At 41.0% G+C, this 18,229-nt stretch overlaps 1 protein-coding gene across 1 annotated transcript in view; it reads left to right on the top strand.

The window, feature by feature from the left end:
• The first annotated feature begins 4,237 nt into the window (after window positions 1-4,237).
• Paip2b (poly(A) binding protein interacting protein 2B) overlaps window positions 4,238-18,229 on the top strand; it is a 32,441-nt gene continuing 18,449 nt past the window's right edge. The window contains exons 1-2 of the mRNA XM_051175016.1: window positions 4,238-4,298; window positions 4,635-4,694. Of these exons, the coding sequence (XP_051030973.1) occupies window positions 4,666-4,694 (29 nt within the window). The 5' untranslated portion in view covers window positions 4,238-4,298; window positions 4,635-4,665. The remainder of the gene's footprint in view (window positions 4,299-4,634; window positions 4,695-18,229) is intronic.

The following is an 18,229-nucleotide window of genomic DNA, read 5'->3' as shown; positions in this document are numbered from 1 at the left end:
GTCTTAATACTTTTAGAACATCTATCCAGGACCTTCTGGCCTTGAGGGTTTCCATGGAGAAGTCAGGTGTAATTTTGATAGGTCTGCCTTTATATGTTACCTGTCCTTTTTCCTTCGCTGCTCTTAATATTCTTTCTTTATTCTGTATGCTAGGTGTTTTGATTATTATATGTCGAGGGGTCTTTTTTCTTTGGTCCAGCCTATTTGGGGTTCGATATGCTTCTTGTACTTTCATGGGCATGTCCTTCTTCTGATTTGGAAAGTTTTCCTCGATGATTTTGTTGAATATGTTTTCAGCACCTTTGAGCTGGGCTTCTTCACCTTCGTCTATGCCTATTATTCTTAGGTTTGACCTTTTCATGGTGTCCCACATTTCCTGGATGTTTTGTGTTAAGGATTTGTTGGATTTATGATTTTCTTTGGTTGATGAATCTATTTCTTCTAGTTTATCTTCTGCGCCTGAGATTCTCTCTTCCATCTCTTGAATTCTATTGGTTATGCTTGTGTCCGTAGTTGCCGATTTTTTGCCCAGCTTTTCAATTTCCAGCATTCCTTCCGTTTGTGTTGCCTTTATTTTCTCAGTTTCAGTTTTCAAGTCTTGAACTGTTTCCTTCACCTGGTTAATTGTTTTTTCTTGGCTTTCTGTACTTCCCTTAAGGAATTTGTTCATTTCTTCCACTTTTTTGTTTGTTTTTTCCTCCATTTCTTTAAGGGATTTTCTCACATCTTCTTTGAGGGCCTCTATCATTTTTATGATGGTAATTTTTAAGTCGTACCCTTCTGCTTCCTCTGCTTTGTTGTTTTGTTCCATTCTAGTTGGTGTAGATTCCCTACATTCTGGTGGTGTCATGCTTGTCTTTCTGTTGTTAGGTGTTCTCTTGTATTGCCTTCTTCCCATAGCTTCTTCCAGTAGGTGTTGGTGGGGTCTCCCCCTCTCTCTATGGTACTTCCCCGATTGGCTTATGTGGGTCTGAGATTCAATATCTGTAGCTCTGTGTGGTCCAAGCTCTCTAGGAGGTTTCTCCGCAGACAGGGATCCAGGGATGGAGTCAAGGATGAGGATCCAGAAGAAGATGCCAGCAGGTACTCACAGTGGTCCTCTGGCCAATAGCTCTGGTCAATAGCTGGCAGAAGAGGGCAAGGGCTGTGCTGGAACTTGAGAAGGTTTTGCAGGATAGTGGGATCTCACTAGAAACTGGTGCTCTCCAGCTGAGACCTCGTTCTTTGGCAGAGGCCAGGATTTTGGGGTCAAGGATCTTGCCCGCAGGAACTCTGAGTGGACCCGCAGAGCTAGGCGGATCTCTGGGAGGGGCCCGGGACTCCAGCAGAGGACTGGAGGTGGGGTCAGAGACCAAGCCGGTGGAAATTACGGGTGGTCCCGCGTGGGTAGTCATGTCTCTTTGTTCAGAGTTGCTCTGAGATGTCTCCGAAGTAGGGTGGACTGTTGGCTCCACTCTCTGTCCCAGTGCTCAACCAGAGTGGCAGGACCGTGGCTGGAGTAGGGCACAGGGTGGGGGGGGGGGTAGGCTGGCAGTGGGGATGGGTGGGGGTGTATCAGAGCTCCAAGGGTGCTCTCGATGGGGACCGGAGACAGGAGCAGCAGGATCAGGAGCCAACCCAGGGAGTTCCCATATTTTTATTCTTTCATCCACATCATTTGCATGGAGCCTGGAATATTGTAGATGCTCATAATATTTGCTCAATCAATCAAGTATGTATTTGTTATTCATTATTGTTATTATAGTATTTAACCCATTCAGTACATATCTACTGCATTCATTTAGAGTTGTATTTTGAGGTTTTTGTATTTTCCAAATATCTCTCTGTGTGTGTGTGTGTGTGTGTGTGTGTGTGTGTGTGTGTGTGTGTATTAAGTGTTTACTGCATGTATGCATGTGTACCAGATTGTGCCTGGTACCTAAGGTCAGAAGTGGACATCAGAGCCTCTGGAACTGGAGATACAGACATTGGTAAATCGCCATGTGGGAACCAAACCTGGGTTCTGGGCAAAAGCAACAATTTCTCTTAACCTGTGGCTGCCCTCTCCAGTTCCAAGCGTAGTATTTTTGAGCAGTGGTACAAAAACCAGAAAACCCTGGTTGAGGCATTAAAGCAAGACTTTGAGGTCAGATCATTTTCTTTTCTCCTGTCTTCTAGGACAAAAGTTAGAATTTCTAGTAGGCAGTTGTAAATATGATTCTAGGTGGACATAAAATGGAGATAGACACAGTTGTTAAGATTCAGCTTCTAGGGGCTGGAGAGATGGCTCAACCATTTAGAGAACATATTGCTCCTGGAAAAAAACCTGAGTTCAGTTCCCATCACATTGGGCAGCTCACAACTGCCTATAACTTCAGTTCCAGGGGAATCCAATGCCTTTGGCCTCCATGGGCACCTGCACTCATGTGTACCTACCCACACACAGGCACATAAGTACACACAAATTTGTTTTTTATTTTATTTATTTATTTTATTTTATTTTACAAAAAGAGTCAGATTCTGGGCTTAGAGGGTAAGGGTGCCTGCCACCAAGCCTAACCATTTGAGTTGGAGTGGATCCTTAGGACCCACATGTGAAAGGACAGACTGATTCCTACAAGTTGTCCTCTGACCTCCACACACATTAATTAAACATAAATCCGTGCCTTAGAAGTAGATTAAGTTCTCCAAAGGTGAGAAAAAACCATGGGTGATAAACCTGGAGTACCTACAGGGATCAATCAGGGGAGGAGATTCTCTGAGGAGGGAAAAGTTAATGTTAGATGAATTTATCCAATTATCTTCATTATCTGTATCCACTCCTTTACTAAGCCTATATTTTGTGTTGTGAGATTTGTTTGTTTGTTTTTTTAATTTATTTATTTCTGCCTGCATATATGCCTGCACACCAGAAGAGGGCACCAGATCTCATTATAGACAGTTGTGAGCCACCATGTGGTTGCTGGAAATTAAACTTGTAACCTCTGGAAGAGCAGCCAGTGCTCTTAATCTATGAGCCATCTCTCTACAACCCCCTCCATTAAAACTTGTTTCTTTAATTTTATTTTAGAGTGCTCTGCATCTCTATCTGCATGTCAGAAGAGGGCATCAGATCCTATTATAGATGGTTGTGAGCCACCATGTGGGTTCTGGGAATTTTGAACTCAGGACCTCTGGAAGACCAGCTCTTAACCTGTGTTGTGGTTTTAATTAGCACAGTAGTAGTTAGGAAGATGTTATAAAGCATTCTATTTTTTTAATGTATGAGAATGTATAAAGAGTTCCATTTTTTAAATAATCCACTTTAATAAAAAGCTTTATTTTATGTGCATGAGTGTTTTATCTGTTGTGTACCATGTGCATGCAGTACCTCTGGAGGCCAGAAGAGGGAGTTCGATCCCTGGAGCTGGAGTTAAAGACGGTTGTGAGTCATCATGTGGGTACTGGAAATTGAATCCATACTTTATTCAAGAACAGCAAATGCTCTTAACTGCTGATCAACCACTCCAGTCACCAAGATTCCTTTTTTTTTTTTTTTTTTTTTTTTTTTTTTTAAAGAACATAACTCAAGGTTGGGATATCGTCAATCCAAAGGACAAGGTTTTCTTGTCTGTGGATTGCCTTGTTTTTCTGAGATTTGGTCGCACAATGTAACTCATCATGACCCACATTTTTGATCCTCCTGCCTCAGCCTCGAACGTGCTGGGACTGAAGAAGTCAAGTTTGTTTCTAAAAACGTCCCCCTCCGTTCTTCCAAGTAGTCCCACATTGCGACCTAACACAGAGGCTAATCCCTGTTCATAGCACTTAAAACTCAGCTCTGGCTAGAAGACATCAGAGGAAACCCCTTAGAGACCTCTTCCTGAGTTACCAAGACAGGAAAGAATGGCTGCCATCTTAGCCAATGGACGAAGCAGGAGAAGAGCCGTTGTAAACAAACCGGGGTTTGCTGAGCTCGGGCTCCTCCCCTACGTGGGGATGATTCGTCCTTGGGCTGAAATATAGGTGTGGCCAGTGCTTCCTCAACCAATCAGAACTGGTGGTCTCCAGAAAGGGCGGAGCGAATGGACAGATGTTAAGACCAATCACAAGCTGGAGCTTCTGAAAGATGTGGGCGACACCAATCAAAACCAGGTAAGTGAGCGGCATTCTCTGCTGTCCAATAGGTGGATGGGGCGGTGTCCAGTAGCCAATGACTGACTCCAGGGGGCAGGGCGAGACGCGTGTTTGCGGCCGAGGTTTGTGCGCCGTGGCTCTGGCTGAGGAGGCGGCGCTGTACTGTGGTGTGGACCTCGGGGCGGCGTTGTCCGCGCTGCCAGGTGGGTTCGGGCGTCGAGGCTAGACCCTCGGGTTGTCCGGGGATGCGCACAGCCCCGCTCCTTTTGGGCCGCTCGGGAGCGCGCAAAGCCCCCTCTCTCTCCCCGCGGGCTGTCCGAGAATGCGCAAAGCCCCTTTCCCGGCTTGGTCCCGGCCCAGGCTGTCCGATGCTCTGGCGCTAGCTGGCCAGCTTGTCTCATCCTCTTTCACCATCCTTGCTGTGACCTGCCGACTCTCGCCGCGCCTCCTCTCTCCTGCCTTCCGCGACTGTCCCCCTCAACCTCGAGATTTTAGGCTCTTTTCCCCTGGAAACTAACATCTCACTTTACTTCTTTTAGGTACCTGAAAGGGTGAAGGCGAGAGAGGCAGATGACGACGCTGAACACAGGCTCTGCAAGGTTCGGAACTGGAATGGGCTTGCTTAAACTATTTCTGCTTCCCTCCTCTTTCTTTACATGCTATTTGATCACTCTCCTCTTCTAGAATCTTTGTCCCCAGAAAGTCCTTTTGCTCAAAACTGCTGAAAGTGAAAGGCTTCCCAGCAGCAACCAATTTGAAATCTTACGTGGATGGAGCTGGATCCTATTTGTTCTATTTGACAGAGCTAGCCAAAGCTTGAATTACTGTGTAAGGAAGGGCCTGAGCATCCCGTACAGCTGTGAGACATAAGTGATTATTACACACAACCTCTGAGTGAATTGCAACAGCTCAGAGACAACCTACAGCATTGTCTTTTTACAGATGATCTGTTTATACCTTAAAAGTATGGCAGTGTTTGGCATCCTGTAGCAGTGGTAGTAGCAGTTCTAACCACATGTTTCTAAGTAGTCATTTACACTGTCTCATACCCAGATAAAATTATGCCAGACATTTACTGGAAAGAAATGAGCTCATCAATCGTAATTTTGACTAAGGTTTAGAAGTTGAAGGCTACTGGACAGTGAGGATTTTATTTTGGAGGCAAGAGGAAATTGAGTATTGGAATAAGAATCTGGTACCTTGGGCAGAGAGGGAGACATAATTAGAATATATATGTGTACAAAACTGCACTATTCTCATGTTATTTTCATGACTATATCTCTGGGGCTATTTTTCTTAGTTCTCAAAAGAGAACAGTAAGCTGTAAATTTAGCATCAGATTCACTATGTTTTGGAGTTTGTAATCTTTTGTGAAAAAGCTTTACTGTTTTTATCTCGATTGTAGCCAGATAAGTTTAATATAGGTCCTTGTGCTTTGCTGTGGTAAGATTTTAGTTTTAATACAGAAAGAAATAAGTCTGTTTGTTTTTCATAGGCCATATGTTTGAGCCTTATCGAATCACACTGGAAAGAGCAGGATTTTAAGACTGTTGTAATTTATGTCGACTATAACAGTTCTAAAAGTCACAGGCAAAATGCACATCTCTGAGTTGGTCACTATTATAAACTGCTGTCAGTTTGCAGTTGAAAACCAAGTGTATGTATCATGTGTTTGGATGAATCTGTACATGGTGATTGCTTATTTAGAGATTTGGGTGGTAGGTGGTAGCTTTTGCTTCCTTTCCAAAGATCTGACCTTGATCATAGAGTTTAGTAGAGAGACCTGTAAATCAAGGCTTAAATGCATAGAGTGTTCTGCAGTTCAGGGTGTGGAACAAGGGAGACACTCCATTCCTCCGTATTCCATCCTCATCTTTTATTGCTCTAGACTCCCTGAAGTGCATTTCCTTAACCTACCTAACCCATGTAGATTATAATCTTAAATCTTGAAAACCATTTATCCTGCTAGATTTTCCCTATATTTTTACATAATGGAATGATTTTCTAAAAGTATGATTTGCTCACTAACAGGTGCCAAAGTTAAAACTCAAACTCTGTCAATTTAACCCCAAAGCTAGAGTTTATAGCACAAAACTACACTCTACTGCCTTTGTCTTCTGGCCTCTTTGTGAGCACCAACCAAGAAGGTCCAAATTTGCCTTACTTACCTTAGTTTGGGACAAACACAAAGAATCGGCATATACTGCTATCTACATATCCATGTGTATGACTTAGTCTTCTTTTTGTGGCAAGTACCTGACAAGCAGCTTAAAGAAAGAAGGATTTGTTCTGGCTCACAGATTGAGGGGTACAGTCTGTCATAGCAGCTGGAGCTGGAAGGAGCTGGTACCATTGCATCCACAGTAAGCAGAGATGAATTCTCAGCTCACTTTTTTTTTTCTTCCTTAGTTTGGGATGCTGCTGTTCACATTCAGATTGTTCACTTTCTATGATGATAATAAGTCTAGTCAAGATAACAATGAAAATGGACCATCACACCATAACATCAAAGGGAGCACCGAATTAGTTTGGAGATTACATGCAAATTTTAACAAGTAAAAAGATTTACAGATAGAATTGTATTGTGAATGATCCCTAGTCTTTATTTCATGGTATTCCCTTCCTCCACATCCATCTAAAATGATCCTTTGGTATACTGGGAAATTTGCTCACTTATTTATTCATTCAACAAGTACTTATTAAACTGTACTCTACTTTAGATGATAGCAAATGAGCTATAGATTAAGGTCCTGCCTGGCCTCTGGGTCTTGTATTTGAGTTAGCAAAATAAGCAAAATAAGGCTTTCATAGGTTGAAATTGGAGATTATCTTATCTGGTTGGACACCAAGTGTACTCTTTCCTGCTTCAAAGCCCAAGAGAACTTTCAGATCACTTCTACTCTTTCATATTTTTTAGCCTTTCTCCAGTAACCTGTATCTGTGTGTTCCTGCGGATGGGGGTGGGAGAAGGCGATATATATGTGTGCCTGTGATTATGAAGACCAGAGGTCAATCTCAGGTATTCCTTAGGACCTGGCCTCCTTTGTGTGCATGTGGAGGAAGTGTAGGATCTCTTGCCAGCCTGAAACTCACCAATTACACTAGGTAGGCTTGCCAGCATTTGCCAGGGATTTGCCCAACTGCCCTGGCAGGGCTGGTACTACAAGATTACACCACCATGCTTACCTTTTTTAGGTGGGTTCTGGGGACCAATATCAGGTCTTTATATTTCTAAGACAAGTACTTTACTAACTAAGCCACCTCCTCATTTGTGGGTTATAGTGCTGACCTGTTCTTTGAAATCTGGATTTGTAATATACTAAATGAATAGCTGTGGTACAACTTGGACTTTTGAACTGTGTCCTAATTTCAAGATTGATTTACATTTCAAGGGAGAGGCATATCCATTGTCTGTGGTGATGAGGGATGAATGTAAAAGAGAATGGGAAATCATTTCAGCATTCATATTGTCTCGACTTCAGTGCTTTCAAGACCATATAGATTAGTGGTTCTCAGCTTTCCTAATGCTGTGACTCTTAGTACAGTTCCTCATGTTGTTGTGACTCCCAACCATAAAATTGTTTTTGTTGGTACTTCAAAACTGAAACATTGCTATTGTTATGGATCTTAATATAAAATTCTGATATGCAGAATATCCGATATGTGACCTCTGTGACAAGAGTTATTTGACCTCCTAAGGGGTTGTGACCCACAGGTTTAGAACCACTGATATAGAGCAACAACTTGGCAATATTTAAGATACTATTTCAGTCCTGGATACCCACCCTCTCATGCTTTGTCCACCCAACTTTTTTTCCCCCAAAGGAAACTACCTGGTCTTTCATCTTCTAAAATGGAAGAGTCCTATTGGACAGAATTTTGAGTCAAGCAAGGTTCTTGGTTCTTTTATGTATTCTTTAGCTGTGGTACTTGTAGACAAAAGGTGTTGGTTTCATGTGTTATCTGTCTCGAAAACCAGTATATTTGGATAGGATTCTGGAGACAGTTACTTTTCTTCAGAGGGTAACTGAGGGGTCCTAGGATTTTGTGGGCTTAATCTTTAGACACTATCTTACATGATAATAGGTACTGTCAGATAAAGCATCTAGCAGAATGGGTGACAAATATTCAATACCTCTTCCTCCTGGTGCTGCATCTAGTTGTATTGTGGTAGAACTACTTGTTCATATGGCTCTCTTTCCTTGCTACACACTGTGAACTCCATGATAGCAGGTTCCACAGTTTCATCCTTCTGTCCTTGATGCTTGGTTGATAACCTGATACATGGCGACTGTTGCACAGGTATCTGATCTGGGAACTTCTCAATTCCTCCTGAAAGGGAGGAGGTGGGGAACAGGGTTACAGGCTTCCTAAAGAAGGCATTATATAAGTTGATTCACACACACACACACACACACACACACACACACACACACATTCAGCCACCTCTCCCAGTCTTTTCTTCTTCAGTTCATAGACCATTATTCTTCTTTGCTACTTCACAGAGTACCACAGTTTATGTGGCTATTTCCCTTTGATGGATACCATTACACTATTATAAACAGTTCATGCTCATATACCCTAAAGAAGCCTCTGGAATAGTTCAGACTAGATCCCCAACTGATTACATGTTTACTCCACTAAAAGTTAGCCCCATTCCTAATTCTTATTATATAGAAACATGAAGCAAGACTTCTTTGGACAAAGCTTGTGTACACTTAAGGAATATATATGTATCTCATCAAAATGACTAAACAACAAAGATTTACCCATTTCTATTTTTAAAATACATATATCTGTATGTATACACATGAACATACACAGCAAGTATAAAATAATTACTGAGGGAGGTGAATATGTAGTGCTCTGTAGACACCATCATTTTGTCTATCCTAATTTTTTGTGCTTAACAATTTTTATAACAGTATGCTAGTTATAAACTATAAAATTTTAATTGAAAATACCAATTCAAGTAAAGTAGGACCCACTCCTCCTATCTGTATGTCTGTATGGTGCCTCTCTGTGCTCAAAGAGCACTTCTTAGACAATGCCCCTCAGCAACGGACATGTCACTAATTACTCCTTTCCTTTAATTTAGACTGCATTTTACTCGTATCTCTTATTTCACATTACATGGCAAATATTTCTTCGTCTATCTGTCTCTTTGATGGCTTGTAAGCTCTGTGTGTGTATTTCATTATATTCTCAGCACTTATAGTGTGTGATACATGGGAGTTTCATAGGTAGTTAAGTATCATAGGTAGTTAAGTAAACATTACCATCATTACCATGTTACACACTGCAGAATTTAATGCCTGCATTAGTAAATTGTCATAGACTCCTCAGCCCCAACCAGAGAGTTTTACATTCTCCCCCTAAAACTTATAGTTTTTGCAGTCATGGTTAATTCATCGTACTGTGCCCTCTGGCCAAGCCTTTTGCAGGTTTTTTGTTTGTTTGTTTGTTTGTTTTTGTTTTTTTCCTTTCTTGAGTATATTTTCATTGTTTACTTTTTATTTTTATTGTTATTTTTTTCAATCTACCAGGCATGCTCAGGAAACTTCATCATCTTTTCATATCTGTACCTGCTAGTCTCCTTGAAATGCTGATTCAAGGTTTTCTCTATCTAGAGAACATTGCAGAAATAAGCTTTGAAGGCTGAGTGCAGGTCAGTGCTAGAGGCCACTTTCTGTGTCTTTTAAGTGGTTTGTCATTGCACTGAGTGGTAACAGTAAGTCCTGAAATCCTTTTGAAATTAAAAAATGGAACTAGAGAGATGACTCAGTGGTTAAGAGCAGTGGGTGCCTTTCAGAGAACCTGGGTTCAATTCCTAGCACCCATGTTGTATCACACAGATTTCGGTAACTCCAGTTTCCAGGTATCTAATGCCCTCTTCTGTCCTCTATGGGCATCAGCTATGCACATGGTACACAGACATACATGCAGGTATAACATGAACACACATAAAAATAAATAAATGAATACTTTTAAAAAAGGAAAGAAAAAGTGAAAAATGAAGCCAAAGTCATAGGAAGCTGAAAACTGAAGACACTGGTTAAGGAACATGTGTGTTCTCATGCATAAGTATGTCATGTTTAGATACATAAATACTATAATACTGTATACGCAGGGGTTTTTTGCGGGGGGGGGGGGGACCTTTTTTGTTTTGAGATAGTCTTATGTAGCCCAGACTTGCCTGGAACTCTGTATAACCAACATGTGCTAGGATTGCAGGTGTGTGACAGCATACCCAGCTACAGATAATTTTGGATTTTTATTGTTTGCGATACTGTCTGAACTGAAGTATCATATGCAGCATGTTTGGGTGAGGAGGAGAGGAGCTCTGGAAGCCTTACCTCTATATAGAGTTTTGTTTCAGTGAAGTTTTCCTGACTTGTCAGCTGTCTAATGTCTAATTTTCTTCTCTCAGGCTCCCTTTTCAAATTGAGCAGCTAGATCAACATGAACTATTTGGAGAAGTAACTGTTATACACAGTGGTTTAGTGCTTCCCTGAGAGAACACATGCTTATTTTATTCCCTCACCCCAGAGAAAAGTTTGTGTAAAGGAAAGGGAGAATTAGATTCTAGGCTAGCCACTATTCTGAGGTCTGGCAGCATATCAGAAACAACATAGGCATTTTCTAAAGAACAGTATAGGCTTCCAGGACGTCTCTCCAAACTATCTTAGTTGTCATCTTTTTTTTTTTTTAAGATTTTATTATGCATACAGTGTTTTGCCTGCATGTTTGCCTTCATGCCAGAAGAAAGCACCAGATCTCATTATAGATGGTTGTGATCTATCATGTGGTTGCTGGGAATTGAACTCATGACCTCTGGAGTTGTAATCTCTTAAGGTGGAACCTCATAACCTACATTTTTGTAAACTTCAGTATTGTGTAAGTGTTCCTGTATGTGTGTTTATAGGCCAGAGAGGTCAGTGTTGAATGCCTTCCTCACTCTCCACTTTATTTATTTACCTATTTGTTTGTTTACATAGCTTCTCTAGTACAGGCTTCCCTGGAACTTTCTGTGTAGATCATGCTGGCCTAGATTTCACTGTGATCCACTTTGCATTTTGAGACAAGGTCACACTCACTATACATATAACTCACTTGTTACATTAGACAAGTTGGTGGTGAGTTTCCAGGGATCATCCTATTTCTGCCACCCCAGTGCTGGGGTTACTGGCATTTTACATGAGTTTGAGGCTCAAACTCTGGTCCTCATATTTGAACACTTTGCTAACAGAGCCATCTCTTCAACCCAGCAACATAAACCAATTTTACATAAACATCTTGGTGCTAAATCATGGGTCAGATGGTGCTAGTCTCTTGTGAATTTTTCACCAGCCTGTAGAATAAGATAATGAGGACCTTATAGTGTTTATCATAAAACTAAATTCATATGGCCTGTCAGATTGCCTTTTGCATTGAATTAAGACTCCCCTGCTATTTCTTTGTTGTATTTTTCTCTTAGTTCCCTGTTTTTCTTTTCTTTTTTATTTATTGTTTTACATGTCGATCCCAGTTCCCCCTCCCTCCCTCCTTCCTTTCCTTCCTCCCTCCCTCACTTTTACCTTCTCTGCTCTCTCACATGCACCCTAACCACCCTCCCCTCCTATCCCCTCACCCCAATTCCATATGTAGGGCAATGACATCCAGTTGGGGTCATGTAGATCTGACAGGTCCTGTGAACTAGGGACTAGGGCTTCTCTCCTGTCTCTAGGTTAAGGCAATTATCCCTTCATGGGGGATATGTTCACAAAGTCCTTTTGTGCACCAGGGATACATCCTGGCTCCACTGTCTGAGGTCCCTTAGACTGCTCAGTCCTTCTGGCTGAGACCCATATTCAGGGGGGGGTCCTGAATCAGTCCCATGCTGGCTTCCCAGCTATCAGTCTAGGGGCCTGTTAGCTCCTCCTTGTTCAGGGCAGCTGTCTCTATGTGTTTCTGCAGCTTGGTCTTGTCCTCTCCATCTGCATCTGGGTTCTAGTTCGACTCAGTGTTTATGTATGGGTGTTTGCTTCTGTTTCTAACAGTTATTAGATGAGGGCTCCATGGATAAGTTAGTTGTTGATCTCACTATCCAGGAAGGGCATTTATGGTAGCCTTTCCACGGAAGCTCAAATTGTTAGTTGGTGGCAGTCTTGTAGGTCTCTAGACCTTTCTTTGGTTTCAATTTTCTCTTCAAACCAATATTGGCTCCCTCTTTTATTCTCTCTCTCTCTCTCCCTCTCCCTCTCCCTCTCCCTTTCCCTCCCTCTCCCTCTCCCTCCCTCTCCCTCTCCCTCCCTCTCCCTCTCTCCTTCTCCCTTTCCTGTCTTCTATTTCTACCCGGACTCAATCTTCCTAGTCGTTGCACATGTTTTCCTCTCCTCCCCCTCTCTTTCTCCTACTTCTCTCTCCATTCACTGTGGGCTGGAGAGATGGCTCAGCCATTAAAGGCTAGGCTCACAACCAAAAACATAAGAGTTCCCTGTTTTTCAGTGCTAAATAGTCTCTTGTAAAATGGCATCAGTAAGATTTTTATATTTTGCGATTAAAAAAAATTATAATCCTGTTTTCCTACAGAAATTTCAAAATATTACTAGTTTGAGTTCCTGAAGACTTTAGAGTACCTCAGAAGTATAGTAACTCTCAGTAATAAGATTCTTTGGAAGGTAAATCTGTAGAGGCTCTGAAACCTGTAAGGCCAGATGAGACTCAGTCTAGAAAGATGTGTTCTTTGTATGCAATACTCTGTAGCTTCTAGGGTATCACTGTTAAACATGTTCATACTTCTGAGCAAACAAAAGTGTTTATGCCAGGCAAGCCAATGAAGGCCTCACATCAGTTGAGGTCAAGTTCTACTACCAGGTTCTGACATGAAATACATGGGGGAGGGGGCAGGGATTAAACTTTTAAAGCTTTTGGGATGTTAGAGTTGCCTATAAGAGATTATAGGTGGGGGCTAGCAAGATGGCTCAGCAGTTAAGAGCACTGGCTGCTCTTCCAGAGGACCTGGGTTTAATTTTCAACACCCACGTGGCAACTCACAACTGTCTGTAACTCTGTCCAGTTCCAGGGGATCTGACACCCTTATATAGACATACATGCAAGCAAAACTCCAATGAACATAAAATAAGAATACATAAATTATTAAAATGTTTTTTAAAATAGAAATTATAGGTATTCTGAAAGTATTAGCTAACATCTGATTGAATACAGCTTTGAATGTTTATGGTAAGGGATATTGTGCATCATATTTAATTTAAACATACTAATGGGTAATGTGAATGTGTTCCTTCCAACTACCTCAATTCTCTTACCAAATAGCATTTGTCTTCAGTTCCTATTCCCTGGTGATTTGTAATATTTGAAAAAAAAAATCAGTTGTTCATAGCTTTTTCTGAAATTGAATGGGTAGTAATTAAGAGCATGGGCTTATCAGGTGAGGTGATAACATGCAATTAATTCCAGATGCCCAGGAGGCTGAGGCAAGAGCATGGCAAGTTTTCGGCCAACCTGGACAACTTAGCAAGACCCTGTCCAAAACACAAAACAAGCCGGGTATGGTGTCTCAAAAACCAAAGCAAGCCAGGTATGGTAGTATGTCCTTTTAATTCCTGCACTTGGGAGGCAAAGGTAGGCAGATCTCATTCAAGGCCAGCCTGGTCTACATAGTGAGGTTCAAGCTAGCCAACATTGACAAAGTGAGATTCTGTCTTACATTTAAAAGAAAAAAGAAAAGTAAAAGGAGAATCAGTGCAGCTCCATAGTAGGACAATTGCTTTCAACATTGACTTCAGGAAAAAAAAAAAAAAAAAAAAAGATCTAAGCTGAAGTCCAGTTCTGGCACTTTCATTATTGAAGTAATATCTCACGCCAGATTGACTGTGGAAGAGCCTGTGAAAGGATCATAGTAGCCATCAAGTACTTAGAAGAGCTATAAATTTACCTTGTTCTATCTCCTGGATTTTGAGTAGTTCACATGGTTGTTTTCTACATATTAAGTCATTGGGAGGGGGCTTCTCTTATTCTAAAAGGTCTAGTACACTGGTTCTCAACATCCCTTTAATACACTTACTCATGTTGTGGTAACTCCCAATCATAAAATTATTTCATTGCTACTTCATAACTGAAATTTTGATGAATCATAATATAAATATTTGATATGTGACCCAAAGGGGTCAAGACACACAAGTTGAGAACTGTTGGTCTAGGGGAATTTGGCTTAAAATCTTTCTCATTTCATGGTAATGTTAGTTCTATTTTTACAATTTACATAGTTCAAGATTCCTCAGTTTTTCCAAAGGTCCTGTGGTGTAATCCACCACTGAAGACTTCCTTCTCTAAAACTTGCCTTCCTGACTACAGCACAGGAAAGTACCCTCCTCCTTCCCAGAGAGCAATTTTGTCCTGGCCTTGACCTCCTGAACAAGAGTTCTTCGATAGTTAACTTTGAAAGTTTGTCCCTCTTGAAATATGGCTCTTCTGAGGGAACACGTGTGTGTGTGTGTGTGTGTGTGTGTGTGTGTGTGTGTGTGTGTGTGTGTGTGTGTGTGTCCTATGTTTGTCTTACTCATATATCTAGGCTCTCTTTTCCCCTCTTAGTTATGACAATTCTTTTTTCTTTTTCTCAAAATTGTATCAAATACAATGATCATTTGGCTGGTCTCGGCAGTGTAGAATTCTTTGAATTCAGATGATTCCACTCTGGTAGATTTTATATCTGGCCTTCAGCTCATGAGGAGAAAATCATAGCCACTAACGCCATTGAGTGCCTTCAATCCCACTTGAGAGAGAAGCACCCTGGCTTCATCCTGGGAGGATGTCATGTGGTACATTAGCACCTGAATTTTGAGTGAGCTACATTCACATCATAACAATAATAAATTAATAGATAAAAATAAAAGAAATAGCCAGGCATTGGTGGCACACGCCTTTAATCCCAGCACTCAGAAGGCAGAGGCAGGTGGATCTCTGAGTTCGAGGCCAGCCTAGTCTACAGAGCGAGTTCCAGGACAACCTCCAAAGCTACACAGAGAAACCCTGCCTCAAAAAATAAATAAATAAATAAATAATGACTAAATTAATAAAATTAGGAAGTATTTGGTAAATTGAACAAGACTTCTTAACTGTATTCATGACTGTGTAAATGTAAGCATATATAATCAATCAAATGTATGCACATGCAGAGGCCAAAGGTCAACATTAGATATCTCTCAGTTGCTGTCCACCTTATTTTTTGAGACAGCATCTCTCACTGAACCTTGATTTCACAAGGCTGGCTTGCCAGGAAGCCCCAGAAAGTCTCCTGTTTGTACTGCCCCAGGCCTGGCATCTGGTTTTTTTTTTTTTTTTTACATAGGTGGTAGGGATTGAATTCAGGTTCTTGCTTTCACAGCAAGTACTGTACCCAGTGAGCCATTTTTCCAGCACTTAGCTATGAGATTTTATTTGTTTCTTATCTTTCCTTAGACTAGTGTTTAAAGAATGTCAATTTAAGAATTGTTGAAATTAGACTAATTAGAATGTCTGTTCCACATAGAATTTTGCCACTGTATTAAAGGAATAACCTGTAGTCCTCTTTAGTCTATTAGAATGATCTGTTGCAAATTAACAAGCAAAAGTAAAGAGTGTTGTCTTAGACCTGACAAAGCAGGGATGGAAATGCTTCCAAGAGATACGTTCCTAACTGTTCTTGGCTCTGGTCCAGGGACAGAACTGCTACCTTAAGCTTAGGGTGATAATTCTTCCCAGAGGGTTTACATCACTCTGTCAGTGTGGGGCTTTAGAGATTTATAATGAGTGGAGTATAACATCAGCAAAGAGGTTGGGTTTCATTTACATTGTCTTTCTAATCCGGTAGCCTTCACTTTAATTTAAAAGCTGTCTCTGTAATTCTTTGGTTTCTCTCTCTCTCTCTCTCTCTCTCTCTCTCTCTCTCTCTCTCTCTCTCTCTCTCTCTCTCTCTCTTTCTCTCTCTCTCTCTCTCTTAGGAAACAAACATGATTATTTTGTTCCTTGACTTTTTCATCTACTAGTAATTCTTTGTTGTTTGGGGATATTGTGGTTTTGTTTTCATTTGATTTAGGGTGGGCAGTCAGGTTATTACTGTATAGATCAAGATAACCTAAAATTGACTATTATCCTTCTACTTCATCTTCTCTGGTGCTAGGATTACATTCATGTATCACCAGATATCTTTAACTAATAAGGTTTTGAAAGTTGTGTTTTTTGTTTGGTTGGTTTGTATTGCTTTCCTTATTCTCAAGACAGGATTTCTCTGTATAGCCCTAGATGTCATGGAATTCGATCTGTAGATCAGGCTGGTTCCTGGCTCTGTCTCCCAAGTGCTGGGATTGAAGGTATGTGCCATCACCACTGGATGGAAAGTTGTGTGGGGGTGAGGAGGGTTGTTTGTTTTTTTGTTTTGTTTTGTTGATGATTGGTTGGTTGGTTTTTCAAGACAGGGTTTCTCTGTATTGCTTTGGAGCCTGTGCTAAATTAGTTCTGTAAACCAGGCCTGCCTCTGCCTCCCCAGTGCTGGGACTAAAGGCGTGTACCACCAAAGTTGTGTTTTATTCTTTAAAAATACAGATTGAACTCAGGGCCTTTCACATATCAGACAATGCTCTAACTATATTCCAGACCTCTTTATACTTTTTATACCTCTTTGATTGAGACAGTATCTCGAATAAGTTACTCAATCTGATTTTGATTTGATGTCACCATAGTCCAGGCAGGCCTTGTCTTTCCAGTCCCCCTGCCTCAGCTTCCTTAATAGCTAGAATTACAGGCAAGTACCAAAGGCCTAGCTTTGTCAATTTGTAATTACAGGACAGTTGAGTTTCCTGTGTTTTGACAAACACATTAACAGTATGTTTATAAGTGGTGCATTAGGTGGGAAGTATTGGAGTATTTTTGTCTTGTGGTCAGAATAGGAAGGCCTAATAGGGTAGATAATTCCATACTTCTTTTCTGCTAAAGTCTAAGTAACCTCTCATAAAAATGGAAGTATGGAAGATAAAATAATTCTAATTAGAGGGTATCTGGAACTTAGTTTTTCAATCTCTGCATATATATTCTTCTGATTCTCTCCATCCTACAGAAAATGAGCCACCACTCCTGCTCTTGTCTTGCCTGCCCCCCCACCAAATGATGAGTTTGTATATTTAATAAAGGAAGGCTTTGTTTAATATGATGAAAAAGAATACACATAGTTGAAGTAAATATGGTACATAAAACAAATTATACATAAAAAGCTTATGGAATTATGTCTTATTGTTTGTTTGGACAGTGTCTCATTTTATAGCACATAGTGCCTCATTTTGTAGCACAGGCTAGCTTCAAACTCATGATCCTCCTGCCTCTACAATGCTGGGATAACTGTGTAAGCCATCACACCAGGCTATAAATATGTTGTTATTATTGTTAGTACTACAGATTGAACTCTATTTAGTATGTGTCTGATTCTAGCACCAAGAAGATGAAGCAGGTGAATTTCAAGTTCAAAAAAAAAAAAAAAAAAGTGTGTGTGTTCATGCAAGCATGTGCATGGGTATGATCCTGCAAATAATTAGGAGAAACCAAAAGATAACCAGGGAGCTGGAGTTTGATAGGTTGCTCTGGCAGCTGTATAGCAGCACCACTGCTACAGGTTAGAGTGTCTCATGTGGCCCTCTACATGTTCTTCCTCTGATTCACTGACTCACTGCTCACCCTGCCACCATCTGTTACTAGTACAAATTCCAGGCATTTAGACTTTAGAACATGGGACTATCTCAGCTATTCAAAAATAACAGTTGAGCCAGGCATAGTGGTATACACCTTTAGTCCTAGCCTGGTCTATATGGTGAGTTTCTGGCCAGTCAGAGCTGCTATCATCATCTTCTTCTTCTTGTTCATAAAATAGCAGCAGTAGCTCCTGCTTTCCCAGAACCTAGACTATCTTTTATTTCTTCTTTCTCCAGTAGAGCCTTTTACTGTCACTTAACATGCACTAACTTTACCAGTGTGAAGATAAAAGTTTCTGCCAACCTCTTGACCCTCTAGAGCCCACAAAGTCAAGTCCGCGGCTTTCTTTGGCAGCTGTCTCTCAGTGTTACCTGCAGTTTTTTGCACCACCATTTGGCCTTCCTCCTTCTTTCTC

Source organism: Phodopus roborovskii, unplaced genomic scaffold, assembly GCF_943737965.1.
Source record: "Phodopus roborovskii unplaced genomic scaffold, PHOROB, whole genome shotgun sequence".
NCBI classification, from domain to species: Eukaryota; Metazoa; Chordata; class Mammalia; order Rodentia; family Cricetidae; genus Phodopus; species Phodopus roborovskii.
The sequence above is the reverse complement of the archived record's forward strand: the minus strand, read 5'-3'. Positions and strand labels throughout refer to the sequence as shown.